General features: G+C 38.2%; 1 protein-coding gene across 4 annotated transcripts in view; it reads right to left on the bottom strand.

Moving 5' to 3' along the window:
• HEPH (hephaestin) overlaps nt 1–16307 on the bottom strand; it is a 105342-nt gene extending 89035 nt beyond the window's left edge. For all 4 annotated transcript variants that reach the window (XM_054472995.1, XM_054472996.1, XM_054472997.1 and 1 more), the window contains exons 1-4: nt 16084–16307; nt 9809–9988; nt 7946–8190; nt 6744–6956 (exon numbers count right to left, since the gene is read on the bottom strand). In XM_054472995.1, coding sequence (XP_054328970.1) covers nt 6744–6956; nt 7946–8190; nt 9809–9984 — 634 coding nt within the window. In that variant the 5' untranslated portion in view covers nt 9985–9988; nt 16084–16307. The remainder of the gene's footprint in view (nt 1–6743; nt 6957–7945; nt 8191–9808; nt 9989–16083) is intronic.
• Nucleotides 16308–16626: the final 319 nt, after the last annotated feature.

The following is a 16626-nucleotide window of genomic DNA, read 5'->3' as shown; positions in this document are numbered from 1 at the left end:
AAGGAAAGAATCTTAAGAGCTGTGAGACAAAAACACCAGGTCACCTATAAAGGAAAACCAATCAGATAAACAGCATATTTCTCAGCAGAAACCCTACAAGCTAGAAGGGATTGGGGCCCTATCTTCAGCTTCCACAAACAAAACAATTATCAGCTGAGAACTTTGTATCCAGCAAAACTAAGCATCATATATGAAGGAAAGATGCAGTCTTTTTCAGACAAACATATGATGAGAGAATTTGCCACTACCAAGCCACCACTACAAGAACTGCTAAAAGGAGCTTTAAATCTTGAAACAAATCCAGGAAATACATAAAAATGGAACCTCTTGAAAGGATAAATCAATCACACAAGACCTATGAAACAAAAATAAAATTTAAAAAGCAAAAACAAAAAAATAAAAAAAACCAAGGTACACAGGCAACAAATAACATGATGAATGCAATGGTACCTCATATCTCAATACTAACATTGAATGTAAATAGTCTAAATGCCCCACTTAAAAAATACAAAAATGCAGAATTGATAGGAAGTCACCAATCAACTATCTCCTGCTTCAGGAGACTCACCTAACATATAAGGACTCATATAAACTTAAAGTCAAGGGGTGGAAATAGGCATTTCGTGCAAAAGGAAACCAAAAGTGAGTAGAAGAAGCTATTCTTATATCAGACAAAACAGACATGAAAGCAACAACAGTTAAAAGAGACAAAGAGGGCCATTATATAATGATAAAAGGCCTTGTCCAACAGAAAAATATTACAATCCTAAACATATATGCACCTAACACTGGAGCTCCCAAATTTATAAAACAATTAGTAATAGACCTAAAAAATGCCATAGATAGCAACACAGTAATAGTGGGAGACTTCAATACTCCACTGACAGCACTAGATAGATCACCAAGACAGAAAGTCAACAAAGAAACAGTGGATTTAAACTATATCTTGGAACAAATAGGCTTAACAGATACATACAGAATATTTCATCCAATACTGCCCAAGGTAATTTATAGATTCAATGCCATCCCCATCAAGCTACCAATGACTTTCTTCACAGAATCAGAAAAAACTACTTTAAAGTTCATGTGGAACCAAAAAAGAGCCCACATTGCCAAGTCAATACTAAGCCAAAAGAACAAAGCTGGAGGCATCACGCTACCTGACTTCAACCTATACTACAAGGCTACAGTAACCAAAACAGCATGGTACTGGTACCAAAACAGAGATATAGACCAATGAAACACAACAGAGCCCTCAGAAATAATACCACATATCTACAACCATCTGATCTTTGACAAACCTGAGAAAAACAAGAAATGGGGAAAGGATTCCCTGTTTAATAAATGGTGTTGGGAAAACTGGCTAGACATATGTAGAAAGCTGAAACTGGATCCCTTCCTTACACCTTATACAAAAATTAATTCAAGATGAATTAAAGACTTAAATGTTAGACCTAAAACCATAAAAACCCTAGAAGAAAACCTAGGCAATACCGTTTAGGACATCGGCATGGGCAAGGACTTCATGTCTAAAACACATAAAGCAATGGCAACAAAAGCCAAAATTGACAAATGGGATCTAATTAAACTAAAGAGCTTCTGCACAGCAAAAGAAACTACCACCAGAGTGAACATGCAACCTACAGAATGGGAGAAAATTTTTGCAATCTACTCATCTGACAAAGGGATAATATCCAGAATCTATAAAGAATTCAAACAAATTTACAAGAAAAAAACAAACAACCCCATCAAAAAGTGGGTGAAGGATATAAACAGATATTTCTCAAAAGAAGACATTTATGCAGCCAAAAGACACATGAAAAAATGCTCATCATCTCTGGCCATCAGAGAAATGCAAATCAAAACCACAATGAGATACCATCTCACACCAGTTAGAATAGCAATCATTAAAAAGTCAGGAAATAACAGGTGCTGGAGAGGATGTGGAGAAATAGGAACATTTTCACATTGTTGGTGAGACTGCAAACTAGTTCATCCATTGTGGAAGACAATCTGGAAATTCCTCAGGGATCTAGAACTAGAAATACCATTTGACCCAGCCATCCCATTACTGAGTATATACCCAAAGGATTATAAATCATGCTGCTAAAAAGACACATGCACACGTATGTTTATTGCAGCACTATTCACAATAGCAAAGACTTGGAACCAACCCAAATGTTCATCGATGATAGACTGGATTAAGAAAATGTGGCACATATACACCATGGAATACTATGCAGCCATAAAGAAGGATGAGTTCATGTCCTTTGTAGGGACATAGATGAAGCTGGAAACCATCATTCTTAGCAAACTATCGCAAGGACAAAAAAACAAACACTGCATGTTCTCATAGGTGGGAATTGAACAATGAGAACATATGGACACAGGAAGGGGAACATCACACACTGGGGCCTGTCATGGGGTGGGGCAAGGGCGGAAGGATAGCATTAGGAGATATACCTAATGTAAATGACAAGTTAATGGGTGCAGCACACCAACATGGCACATGTATACATATGTAACAAACCTGCACGTTGTGCACATGTACCCCAGAACTTAAAGTATAATAAAAAAAATTCTTTGATCTGATTGACAATAATAACACAACCTATAAAACCCAAACCTCTGGGATACAGCAAAAGTGGTGCTAAGAGGGAAGTTCATAGCTCTAAACGCCTACATCAAAAAGATTGAAAGAGTGCAAACTGACGTTCTAAGGTCACACCTTAAGGAACCAGAGAAACAAGAACAAACCAAACCCAAACCCTAGAGATGGAAGGAAATAACCAATATCAGAGAAAAACTAAATGAAATTGAAACAAAAAAAAAAAACTACAAGATAAATGAAACAAAAAGCTGGTTCCTTGAAAAAAATAAATAAAATTGATAGACCATTAGCAAGATTAACCAAGAAAAGAAGAGAGAAAATCCAAATGACCTCATTAAGAAATGAAATGGGAGATATTACAACTGACACCACAGAAATACAAAAGATTCAAGGCTACTATGAACACCTTTATGCATATAAACTAGAAACCTAAATGAGATGGATAAATTCCTATAAAAATACAATCCTCCTAGATTAAACCAGGAAGAATTAGATACCTTGAATACACCAGTAACAGGCAGCAAGATTAAAATGGCAGTTAAAAAATTACCAACCAAAAAAGTCAGGACTAGATGGATTCACCGTGGAATTCTACCAGACATTTAAAGAAGAATTGGTACCAATCCTTTTGACACTATTTCACAAGAGAGAGAAAGAGGAAACTCTCCTTAATTTATTCTATGAAGCCAGCATCACCCTAATACCAAATCCAGGAAAGAACATAATCAGAAAAGAAAACTACAGACCATCTGTTCATAACCTTTGCCCACTTTTTGATGGGGTTGCTTGTTTTTTTTTGTAAATTTCTTTGAGTTCATTGTAGATTCTGGATATTAGCCCTTTGTCAGATGAGTAGGTTGCGAAAATTTTCTCCCATTCTGTAGGTTGCTTGTTCACTCTGATGGTAGTTTCTTTTGCTGTGCAGAAGCTCTTTAGTTTAATTAGATCCCATTTGTCAATTTTGGCTTTTGTTGCCATTGCTTTTGGTTTTTTAAACATGAAGTCCTTGCCCATGCCTATGTCCTGAATGGTATTGCCTAGGTCACATATACACCATGGAATACTATGCAACCATAAAAAATGATGAGTTCATGTCCTTTTTAGGGACATGGATGAATCTGGAAACCATCATTCTCAGCAAACTATCACAAGGACAAAAAAACTAAACACCGCATGTTCTCACTCATAGGTGGGAATTGAACAATGAGAACACATGGACGCAGGAAGGGGAACATCACACACCAGGGACTGTTGTGGGGTAGGGGGAGGGGGGAGGGATAGCATTAGGAGATGTACCTAATGCTAAATGACGAGGTAATGGGTGCAGCACACCAACATGGCACATGTATACATATGTAACAAACCTGCACATTGTGCACACGTACCCTAAAACTTAAAGTATAATAATAATAAAATTTAAAAAAAGAAAACTACAGACCGATATCCCTGATGAACATAGGTCCTAAAATCCTTAGCAAAATACTAGCTAATGGAATCCAACAACATATCAAAAAGATAATCCACTGTGATCAAGTGGGTTTCATACTCACTTGATGGGTATGAAAGGGATTCAAGGATGGTTTAACTTATGCAAGTCAATATATGTGATGAACCACATGAACAGAATTTTTAAAAAATTACATGATCATCACAATAGATGCAGAAAATGTATTCGACAAAATCCAACATTACTTTATGATTAAAACTCTCAGCAAAATTGGTATACAAGGGACATACTCCAATGTAATAAAAGCCATATATGACAAACCCACAGCCAACATTATACTGAATGTGGAAAAGTTGAAAGCATTCCCTTTGAGAACTGGAATATGACAAGGTTGCCTACTCTCACCACTCCTCTTCAAGTTAGTACTGGAAACCCTAGCCAGAGCAATCAGACAAGAGAAAGAAATAAAGGGCATCCAAATATGTAAAGAGGAAGTCAAACTGTCACTGTTTGCTGATGATATGATAGTTTACCTTGAAAACCCTAAAGACTCCTCCAGGAAGCTTCTAGAACTGATAAAAGAATTCAGTAAAGTTTCTGGATATAAGATTAATGTACACAAATCAGTAGCTCTTCTATACACTACCAGTGACCAAGCAGGGAATCAAATCAAGAACTCAACCCCTTTTACAATAGCTGAAAAAATAAATAAACAAATAAATAAACAGATACATACATACTTAGGAATATACCTAACTGAGGAGATGAAAGACCTCTACAAGGAGAACTACAAAACACTGCCAAAAGAAATCACAGATGACACAAACAAATGGAAACACATCCCCTGCTCATGGATGGGTAGGATCAATATTGTGAAAATAACCACACTGCCAAAAGCAATCTACAAATTCAATGCAATTCCCATCAAAATACCACCATAATTCTTCACAGATTTAGAAAAAACAATTCTAAAATTCAGATGGAACCAAAAAAGCGCCTGCATAGCCAAAGCAAGACTAAGCAAAAAGAACAAATCTGGAGGCATCACACTACCTGATTTCAAACTATACTATAATGCCATTTCACCAAAACAGCATGGTACTGGTATAAAAATAGGCACTTGGACCAATGGAACAGAATAGAGAACTCAGAAATAAACCTGACACTTACAGCCAACTGATCTTTGACAAATCAAACAAAAACATAAAGTGTAGAAAGGACACCCTTTTCAACAAATGGTACTGAGATAATTGGCTAGCCACATGTAAGAGAAACTGGATCCTTATCTCTCACCTTATACAAAAATCAAATGAAGATGAATTAAGGACTTAAATCTAAAACCTGAAACTAAAAATTCTAGAAGAAAACATTAGATAAACCCTTGTAGACATTGGCTTAGGCAAGGATTTCATGACCAAGAACCCAAAGGCAAATGCAATCAAAACAAATAGTTGGGACTTAATTAAACTAAAGAGTTTTTGCACTCCAACAGGAACAGTCAGCAGAGTAAAAAGACAACCCATAGAGTGGGAAAAAATCTTCAAAATCCATACGTCTGACAAAGGACTAATATCCAGAATCTACAGTGAACTCAAACAAATCAACAAGAAAAAAGCAAACCATCCCATCAAAAAGTGGGCTAAGAACATGAATAGACAATTCTCACAAGAAGATATACAAATGGTCAACAAACATATGAAAAAATCCTCAACATCAGTAATGATTAGGGAAATGCAAGTCAAAACTACAATGCGCTACCACCTTACTCTTGCAAGAATGACCATAATAAAAAAAAATCAAAAAACAGTAGATGTTGGCTTGGATGTGGTGAACAGGGAACAGTTACTTCTACACTGCTGGTGGGAATGTAAACTAGTAGAGCCACAAGGAAAACAGTGTGGAGATTGCTTAATGAATTAAAAGTAGAATTACCATTTGATCCAGCAATCCCACTATTGGGCATCTACCCAGAGGAAAAGAAGTCATTATACAAAAAAGATACTTGCACATGCATGTTTATAGTGGCACAATTCACAATTGCAAAATCATGGAACCAACTCACATACCCATCAATCAACAAGTGAATAAAGAAACCGTGGTACATATATACGATGGACTACTACTCAGCCATAAAAAGGAATGAATTAACGGCATCTGCAGAGACCTGAATGAGATTGGAGACTATTATTCTAAGTGAAGTAACTCAGGAATGGAAAACTAAACATTGTATGTTCTCACTGACATGTGGAAGCTAAACTATCAGGGTGCAAAAGAATAAGAATGATACAATGGACTTTGGGGATTTGGGTAAAAGGCTGAGGGGGGGTGAGGGATAAAAGACTACAAATAGGGTGTAGTGTATAGTGCTCAGGAGATAGGTGCACCAAAATCTCACAAATCACCACTAAAGAACTTATTCGTGTAACCAAATACCACCTGTACCACAATAACCTATTGAAGAAAAAATTGTTCCTAACCACAAACAAAGAAAAAAAGTAATGAAATTGCAAAAAAAAAGAAAAAATAGTGCAAAGTGAGTTTAGCAGAGATTTTTCTTGCTAATAAACAAGAGTGCTGAATTAGCACTCTTCAGGCTGCTGCCCAATATGTAGGTAGTTCAACCGTATCACTGCTACCCCTAGATGTCCCAAACTACACCTCATAGCTTATCCTTGGGACCTGTACCTCTTTTACAGGTGATGAGAGGCCCAATTAGGCCAGTTGCAATGTCTCGTGGAGCATCTACATGAGAATGGTAGATCCAGGTGAGGCACGCTGGGTCAGCATCGGTGGGTGCATGACCTTCTGGAATGGTCCAGTTGTAGATATGGCTGCCCCCCGGGGGAACAGAGTCATCAGCTTTCAGTGGCCCAGAGGAGCCATCTGGGTATAGGGAACCTAGAAATGAAATTGCACATGCCCAGGCCCAGAATAAGTGAGGGACCATGGCAAATACATAAATTAAGACAGAGCTGACATGTAGAACCCTAGGTCCAGTCTTATAAAATGTAGCATGCTAATGACCTACATAGTATTCCTCACAACCTAAGGAGAGCACAGATTTAGGTAACATTTAACCTAAAAAATCCAGTCCTCACATTAACAATGGGTGGAAAGCTTGTAGCCACTGGAAAAGTTCTGTGGCTAGGAAAAGTACAGCTTGGCCTGATCTGGTAATGCCATAGCGTAAAGCTGGTGGCATAGAAGCAAGAAGACAGAATTCCCTCCCTTCAAACACTCACTTAAAATAAAAAAGCAGGCAATCACAGGATTTCAGTTTGCAGTCAACTTAATGATTAGTTGGTTCACTTCTCCATTGTATGGAAGAGAAAACTAAGGAAAAGTAACTTGTCCAGGATCGTACAGGGATTTAGTGGCCCAGTCAGAGTCTTCTGACTTCCCTTTCTATTCCTCTTACTCACTGTTGTCAGTATTATAAATCACTGGGCCAGGAATAAGGGAGGTAGAGATAAATAAGCTGAACTCCCCTTTAGGGAAAAACAAAATGGAACTTTCAGAAGACTGTGACACAAGGATGACAATCCTTCACATTTATAGCATTCTCTTTTCTTTTCATAGAATATTCAAATATTCTATGGAGATGCCATTCAAATAGTTCCTTGTGTTAAGAGGTAGACTGTGTCTTCACATTTCTGAGAAGGAATCTGAGACCCAGAGAGAGATAATGACTTGTCCAAGTCACACAGTATATGAATGGCAGAACTGATACCAATGCCCACCCTTGTTTACTCTGAGGAGAGTCTTTGCCACCTCAGATAAATAGGAAGAAAAGAAAATCTTCACTACCAACTCTTCTCCTTCACATGGCAGTAAAGGAAAAGTGATATTTGTTGGGCATGGGGGAAAGAAACAGTGGAATGGTTTACCTTCAGAGTCCTTCTCGTAGAAGACACCATGAGGGTGGATGGTATAGGGACGAGTGGCAAAATTCTTCAGGTGGATAAGAATGACATCCCCCACTTCAGCCTGCAACACTGGCCCCAGGAAGCCCAACCAGGCAGGCTGGGCCACTTCATCTGTGTATGAGTCGTCCTTGTATTCTTTATAGATGGTCTTCTTGTAGGTTCCCCCTATCCGGTTCTTGTCAGACTTTAAGAAGCTAGAAGCCACTCTGGGAAAGAAGAAAGAGAGTCAGTCATAATTTTGCCCCCCATCTTCAAGCCTTGGGAGGTTCCTTTTCCAGAGGATACTGACCAAAAAGTGACTATCTTTGTTTAGGACAAAACAAGAGGAAATGGCAGTGTACTGATCAAAACATGAAAGTTTTAGATTTAACTATTAAAAATTTCAAATATCAGCATATGAAATTGCTCATATTTGACCACTTTAAACCCACATAAAAGGCAATTTCACATAGTTTGACACAATGTGTAGCAACAAAGAGACAACCAACTGTGGACTGACTCTTTAAGTGATCGACTCCTCATCAATGTAGCCTGACTTAGCATCATTCTGATACATATGGGAGGCCTTAGGGCATAGTGCTTATAACTCCAAGCTTTGGAGCCAAGCCACTTGGATTGATTGCTGACTCTGCCACTTCCAAATTAGTGGGATGTTGAACAAGTTACTTAACTTCTCCGTACACAATTTGCCCATCTGTAAAATGGAATGAAAATAATCATAGTTCCTAACTCAGATAGCTTTTATTGGTGACTAAAAAAAAAATTCAAATACACAAAGAGCTTAGGACAGTGGCAAATAGTAAAAGTTCAATAAATGTGGAATATTACTACAAAGTATTAGGGACGGAGGATAATGAATTTATTCCCTCAAAAAAATTAATACAAGGACTCTGACTCTGAAACTAGATGAATACTTTGTGTCAAAAAAGACAGAGTTGTTATTCCTAGTATACTCTAATTCTTCTCAGAGAACTCAGAGATGTTACAATCAACTTTGGAAAACTCCAAAGCTTTGGAGAGAAAAAATGAGTCATGGTCACAAAATATTTTTTCATACATTCATTTATTCTTTAACAGATATTTGTGGAGCACTTGCTATTTTCTAAGATCAGGAAAGGTTAATCCTGTGGGATCTATGAGGGACAGAGTGGTGAGAAGAGTATTAGTTTACATTCACATTATCCAGGTTCAAATCCTATCTCTTTCATTTACTAGTTATAGGACTTGGATAAGTCACTTGACCTCCCTGAGCCTCCGTTTTCTCATCTATAAAATAACTACACACATACTTACCTTCTAGAGTTTTTGTGAGAGTTCAGACAAAGTATGTAAATTTCTAGTATGGTCTGTGTCACAGAGTATTACATAAGTGAGAGCTATTACCATTAATTCCTTGATTCTAAGGCTTACTTTCTTTTTTCACATTTTCACATATCTGAAATAAATATACAGTAGCTTCACCAAATTATAGAAGCATAGCTCCCACCCATACATCTTATAAACACTGTATATATTTCATTATTCTTTTTTAAAGTCAAACGGTTGTTATTAAATAAGTAAGCATTGTGGGTATCAGATTAGAAAACAGCAAATATGGAATTCTCTTTAGGACTCTAAAAATGTTACAGCAAACTCCAGACGAAATGCTGGCTTCTGAGTCAACTAGCCTTCTTCCCAGGAAATCTGCCACTGAGTATGTACAGCTCGGAGCGATCAGGAGCTGGCTGCTACCACACCCTGGAAAAGGGGCCTCAAGAGGCTACTTCCTGACCTCAAGGGTGCTCCCATAACTTCCCCTCAAATACCACAAGAAATTAAACCTACATGTCACTGTCCAGAGGCTGGTTCGTGATGACATTTCTTCCCTTGGGAGCATAGTTCCACTGCACATCCCGGATGCCCAGGTAGTAGACTCGAGTGGCTCCGTCAGTCAGTTGAGGCCACAAGGACTGCATGAACAGCAGAGCCCAGAGGAGGTGGCCTGACTCCATGGCCCACATTACTCTGGGAAACAGGCAAATAAAAACTGCTGGTGTAGAAGAAAGAGAACAAAGGAGCTTTCTACATGTCCAGAAAACTGAAGAGGCAAGAGCCAGGTTGAGTGACTGAGAAAGCAAAACCCAATTAGCCCAGTTTCTTTAACTTACCTGATTCCTTTTAGTTCAATAAGTGTTCAATGATTGGATTTTGAAGGGCATAGTTAAAAAGTCACCTGTGCTGCTAATCGTGTATTACTAGTTCCTTCAGAAGAGAGATCTGGATCCAGTTTTTTCAATCGTGTAGCAGGAAGAATGTGCTCTGTCCCAAGAATCAGGAAACAGGCACCAGAAGCCTTATTGGGCCACTAACACTAATTCTCCCTCTGCCTCTCTTTTCCCATAGGCAAAAGGGGAACACTCATTGTTGTTGCCACTTCGTATCCTCTATAAATTGTACTTAACAACAAGTGAGAATTTACCAAAAAATATTTACTAGAATATTCATAAACCCAAAATAGAAACAGTCAAAATGTTCATGAACACTATAATGAATGAATACATTGCATTTTATTCATAAAATGAAATTCTTTATAGCAATAATAATGAACAAACTACAACTACACACAACAATATGAATGATTATGACAAATGTAATATTTAAAAAAATAGACACAAAAGAGTACATATTGTATGATTTCATTTAAATACAGTACAAAATCAGGCCAATGTAATCTATGCTGGTAGAAGTAAGGGTAATATGTGCCTTGAAGTAGGATTCTGTGACTGGGAAGGGAAGAGGAGGGCTTCTAAGTAATGCTCTGTTTCTTGATCTACATGCTGCTTGTAAAAGCGTGTTCAGTTTGTGAAAATACATTGAGCTATAAACAAGATTTGTGCACTTTATGTGTATTATACTTCAAAAGTTAACAATGAACCAAAAATAAATGACAGTATGTGAGGGAAGTATTTTGAACTTCTCAAAAGAAATGTTGTCTGCTGATTCCCAAGGCTATTCATAAATTTATTTCATAGGTCTAATCCTGAGTCAGAATCAGACCCAAGATTCTAACCTCTCACTTCAATACATAAGACAGGACGTTAGACTTCCTGGGACTAGGACGAAGCCCTCAGTGATACCGTACACAGTTACAGTCAAACACAGAAACACAGACAACATCACATAAATACATAAACCTGCACACACAAGTACGTGTAGTCTTACCTAAAAGAAGAGATGCACACACTTACGTTTACACATAAAATCACTCTGTTACATAAAATCTTAGTCAACTTCAGAATAATAATAATAAAGCTATATTTATTGTATGTGCATGGTACATCTGTTCCAAATGTTTTACACAGATTAAATCATTTATTCGTCACAACCACCCTATGAAGTAGACACCATTATTATCCCCATATTACAATGGAGAAACTGCAGAACAGAGGTGTAAAGTAGTTTGCCCAAGGCCATCTAGATAAAAATCGGTAGAGTTGGGATTTGAGCCCAGGAAGTGTGGCTCCAGCATAATCACCATGCTGTACTACCTTCCACAAAAATATACTTGCACACTCACATGTATATATACAGAGAACATACATATGCCTATAGCAACAGCCATATCTATGAAAAAACATATACATTCTGAAACAAGCAATTACATGCAGTTATAATCACTTTACAAACAGACATACATACTCATGTAGGCAGAGATATACCTAATAGATTGTATTAATGATAATGATGATAATGGCTACTATTCACTGAGAGATCATTACATAGTAGCACCATGTCCAGTGCTTTATATAAATTATTTCGCTAAATCTTCAACCCAAGCACATGAAATAGGCATTGTTAATAAAAAATAGAGAATCAAATATATGCACAGATTCACATATGGATAGGAAATCCCCAGATATTTTTACCCTTTTTAAAAAATAAACTTATAGACTACTTTACAAACTCTCAGTCCTCTCCATACGCAGCAGTGACCCAAGTGTTAATCCCTAGATTCCATATTATATCTGGCAGAAAGCCCTTGATGTAAGAGAGGATCTGTTTTGGGGTCCTTTTTTCCAAAACCTGGCTCTCCCACTGACCATCTGTGTAGCCTTGGGGATTACTTAACCACTCAGAACCAGTTTTCTCATCTGTAAAATGGGTATAATAATATCAGCCCTGGAGAAATAAATCAGAAAGCTTACATGAAAGGGACAAGTATAATCCATGTTTGGAACATAGTAGGCAGTAGTAACTACTGGTTGCCTTCCTCTTCCTTTTCCCTCCTGGCTACAGTTTGTTAATTAATCTTTAAAGTCTCGCATGCATCATACTTTCTATATTCCTACTCCAAGGGTTAATTTGAATACTAACTGCTCCAGAAGGCCACCTCTAGCCTCTCCATATCACTGTCGTCTGAAGGGCTACTTACTGTCTATAGCACCCAATTAGATTAAGTCAGACTCTGTATTATTATTACCTTTCCATCTCATGACCTGCCTTACGAACTGTCTTCATTTCCCAGATTGGACTACACATTCCTTGAGAGAGAATGTCATTTTTTAGAGGTCTCTGTGTATCTATTACCAGACATGGCGATGGAGGCCAAGTAGATGGGCAATAACAGCTATTGTTAAAGTGACATGAAGAAGCACAAGCATACATTTTTCCATCATTTGGGTCTGGTTCAAGTTCTAATACTTGTTAAGGGTGAACTTAGGCAAGTTTCTTCACCTCATTTTTCCCATCTATAAAATAATTGACTATATAAAGCTGGACTATATAGTTCTTACCTTTTGGGGGAGTCACAGAAGTGTGATAATCTAAGTGCAGAACCATAAAAATGTGGTATGTAATGAGCTCTCAAAGAGTCCTTCCAGCTTTCACATGCTGCCAATACTCACATTCACCGATGAAACACAGGCATACTCACATACACCTACACATAGCTCTATATATGGTCACACAAATAGTCATGCCTTGGAATCCTCAACAGGGAGGGAATGTCCTTGGTTCATTCCAAGTCTGAATGCAACATGGACCCCTTTCAATCTTCTTTCTCAGAGAGGTGTCAACAAAGCAGTTGTGCCTTGAACTCATTTACCTAGACAGAAAACTGTCCCAGGCAAGAGCTCCACAACTGGAGAAACACATGATAAAATTGAAAATATTCCTGGGAGAGACTACTACAGGCCGTCAGCATACAGTGAACAAGCATTCAACAGTGGTGACTTATGATCCAAATGGCCTAAACAATAGAATCTGGGGAGTGGTGGGAAATGCCACCTAACATATCCCTAGCAGTTTCCAGATTACAATGTGTTTTTCATATCTGCCATCTTACATAATTCTCAAGATCTTGAGAGATAAGGAATACTTACTCGATTTTGCATCCAGGGCACAGGCTTTGGTATCAGGCTACCTAAGTGAATCTTGGCTCCATTTTTCCTAGCTGTATGACTTGGGAAACTTCTTCATTTATTTAGCCACAGTGTCTTTATTTTTTAAATGGTATTAATACTATTAGCTACCTCATAGAGTTTTGTAGGGATTAAATTAATTAAGATCTGTAAGTACTTTAAGGGCACATGTAAGTGATCAAAAGGTATTAGTGGCTATTACTATTGCAAGTAAGGAAATAGTTTGGAAATGAAACTTGCCAGGGCCATAAAGATTTTCCATTTTATGAATAGCAATAAATATGTGCACACTCATAAATTCCCATATATGGTAACACATTCTAAGCATACAGGAATATATACATAGGTATGAAAATGCACGCAGCCCAAGCTGAACTCTCTTCTTGGAAACAACATGGTATAATGTAAAGAACTAGAACTTTTGAGTCAGACAAACTTAGGTTTAAGTACTGTTTTACTCTATATTTAAATAAGATAACTTTTTGCAGCATCTGGGACTTAGTAGGCACCTGATAAGTATTTTTCTTCCTTCTAATTATTGACATCCTTTCTTTCCTCCTCAAATCTGAATTTGTCATTGTTATTGCTGCTGTTTAATTTGGTTTTATCATATACTATAAGAGCAGAAAAAATGAAAAACCCATACAATCCTTTATAACCACTTAGATGTTAGGCCGGGCACGGTGGCTCACGCCTGTAATCCCAGCACTTTGGGAGGCCAAGGTGGGTGGATCACCTGAGATCGGGAGTTCAAGACCAGCCTGACCAACATGGAGAAACCCCGTCTCTATTAAAAATACAAAAAATTAGCTGGGCATGGTGGCGCATGCCTGTAATCCCAGCTACTCGGGAGACTGAGGCAGGACAATCGCTTGAACCTGGGAGGCGGAGGTTGTGGTGAGCTGAAATCGCACCGTTGCACTCCAGCCTGGGCAACAAGAGTGAAACACGGGTCTCAAAAAATTAATTAATTAATTAATTTAATTAAATATAACCACTTAGATATTTCATGGTAAACTGGAAAGTGTTCAGGCACCAGAAAAAAGTAAGTTCTAGCTCTGGATTCATCATTTATTGGTTATATAACCTTGAACAAGTCCCTAACTTCCTGAGCCTCAGTTTCCTCATGTCTTAAATGAGGATTGTCTCCACTTTGGGCCCCTTATTAGTTTATAATAAAAGTCAAATAATATGAAAGATGTGAAAGCCCTGTATAAGCTTTTCACTTGGGCAAGGATATTTTTTTTTTCTCAGCTAAGCCCATAGAGAAGAACAGACTGATGAGGAAAAAGAACAGGAAGAAATAAAAGGAGAAATGAAATAAGTAAGTTGAGAAAGAATCCTGGAAAAAAGTAAAAAAATAAAAATAAAAAGGAAGGCAGAAGGAATAGGCACTCAAAGGAAGGAAAAGAGAAAGAAAAATTCTAGGCTATTTGGATAGTTTAGTTAAGATATACTGAAACCTTGTGCCAACCTGGAGAGAAGATCAGCCAATATAAAGTTAAGCCTCCCTTACCTTTACCTTACCTTCCTGCCATCCCAGTGTCACCTGGGTCTGGTCCCTATTATTCACAACAATTTGCATTGCTGTGTTCCCTAGAATTTGCAAACTTCCTTTATTGTGACAATGCTCTTTTCTCTCCCTCCATCTCCCTTTCTCAGTTATACTACTTTGGGCTAGACAGGCTCATCCTAAACAAAGGATTACTCAACTGAATAAAGGAATGCTGAGCCATCTTTGGGGCCCTGTCTCCAATCTTTCAGCAGCCTTCCTAATAAACCCTCCATCAAAATTCACCTTTTGGTCCTCTGCTTTCTTAACTCTGTGATAGAAAACATACCGATTTGTTAAAGACCTTGATTCAAATCCCATCTCTTGTCTGTGATAGCTATGTGACCTTTCAATAAATTATTTTAGCCTTAGTCATCTCATCCAAAAAATGGGATGATATTTATTTCACAGGATTGTCTTAAGGCCCAAATAAAGCCATGGATATTTGAGTTCCTAGCGAAAGGATTGCTTGTCATATAATAGATGCTGAGTAATGAAAAACTGAATGTGTTATAGATTCACACACACATGAAACCTTTAGAAACCATCTTTTTCAATCACCCTCATTTGATATATAAAAAACTGGGACCAGAGAGGTGCAAGGATTTGCTCAAAGTCAGGCAGCCAGTTGTTAAAAATAGCCAGAATTTGAACCAATGATTTCTAAAAGATTTTTGCTATGTAGAAACTAAGACTACTCAAATTCAGATGTTTAGCTTAGTTCGGCTATCATTTATTGGCTTACTCTGTGCCAATCTGGTCTCAAAATATGAAACCAAACATGGTTATTTTTAAGTATTTGAGTTCCCACTTATATAATCCTCAGATCCATCACCTCAATAAATTCCTCAACCTGTGAGACAGAAGATGAGCAAGCTGTTTCGACAGGAAAATGAACTATTCTGTATGGCTCCAGGATTGGCCCTGAAACAGACAAGCCAGTGTAGTCCTGGCTATTTTGGCGAGAGGAACAAAAGGAGCCTATTGTCTCCTTTAACTTTCCTGCACATCAGCCAAACCTCCTCCAACATTTTGGCCACTGACTTTTTCCCCTAGTGGCCAGGACTCCCCTAAACCCAGCTAAATAAATGTTTTTGCACAGGAAGGCAGGTGAGGTAGGGTTTGAAAAGACAGAAAAGAAAGCTTACCTTTGCTAGAGAAAACTACTCCATATTCATGTCAGCGGCCCATTAATGCTGCACTGCAGACCCCAGCCTGAGTCCGCCAGCCATGTTCAGTCAGTATCTTGGTTACAGGGCCTTTCTCCTAAATTAAGTCCAGGATTCCAATTTGGCAGGGTTTACTGGGATGGGAGGATGAGGGAGGGGGAAGAGCTGGGTGCCCTCTTTTCCAGAAACAAAACTACTGGAATGTCCTGTTCCTCTGGGGCCTGGTTTGATACAAAACCCGGGATGGTTCTTTACCCATATCCGGGTGTTTTACAAATCCTGGTTAGGATCTCAGGAGGAATTACAAGGGGGTGGGTTGTACTTCTGTTATCAGGACTTGCTAATTGGTCTGTGCTGAAAGGAGAACACTGTCAGTGTGGCCAGCCAAAGCTCATGGGTAGATTTCAACAGCTCCATTTAAGAAATGAGGTAGAAATGGAAAGAGCCTCCATCTCACCAACTCTTTCCCTTCTTGCTCTGAAGCACAATTGTCAGCCCTGACTATTATTCTGAGGTCATGGC

Source organism: Pongo pygmaeus, chromosome X (genome assembly GCF_028885625.2).
Source record: "Pongo pygmaeus isolate AG05252 chromosome X, NHGRI_mPonPyg2-v2.0_pri, whole genome shotgun sequence".
In the NCBI taxonomy this organism is placed as follows: domain Eukaryota; kingdom Metazoa; phylum Chordata; class Mammalia; order Primates; family Hominidae; genus Pongo; species Pongo pygmaeus.
This window is presented reverse-complemented; position numbering and strand designations above follow the sequence as displayed.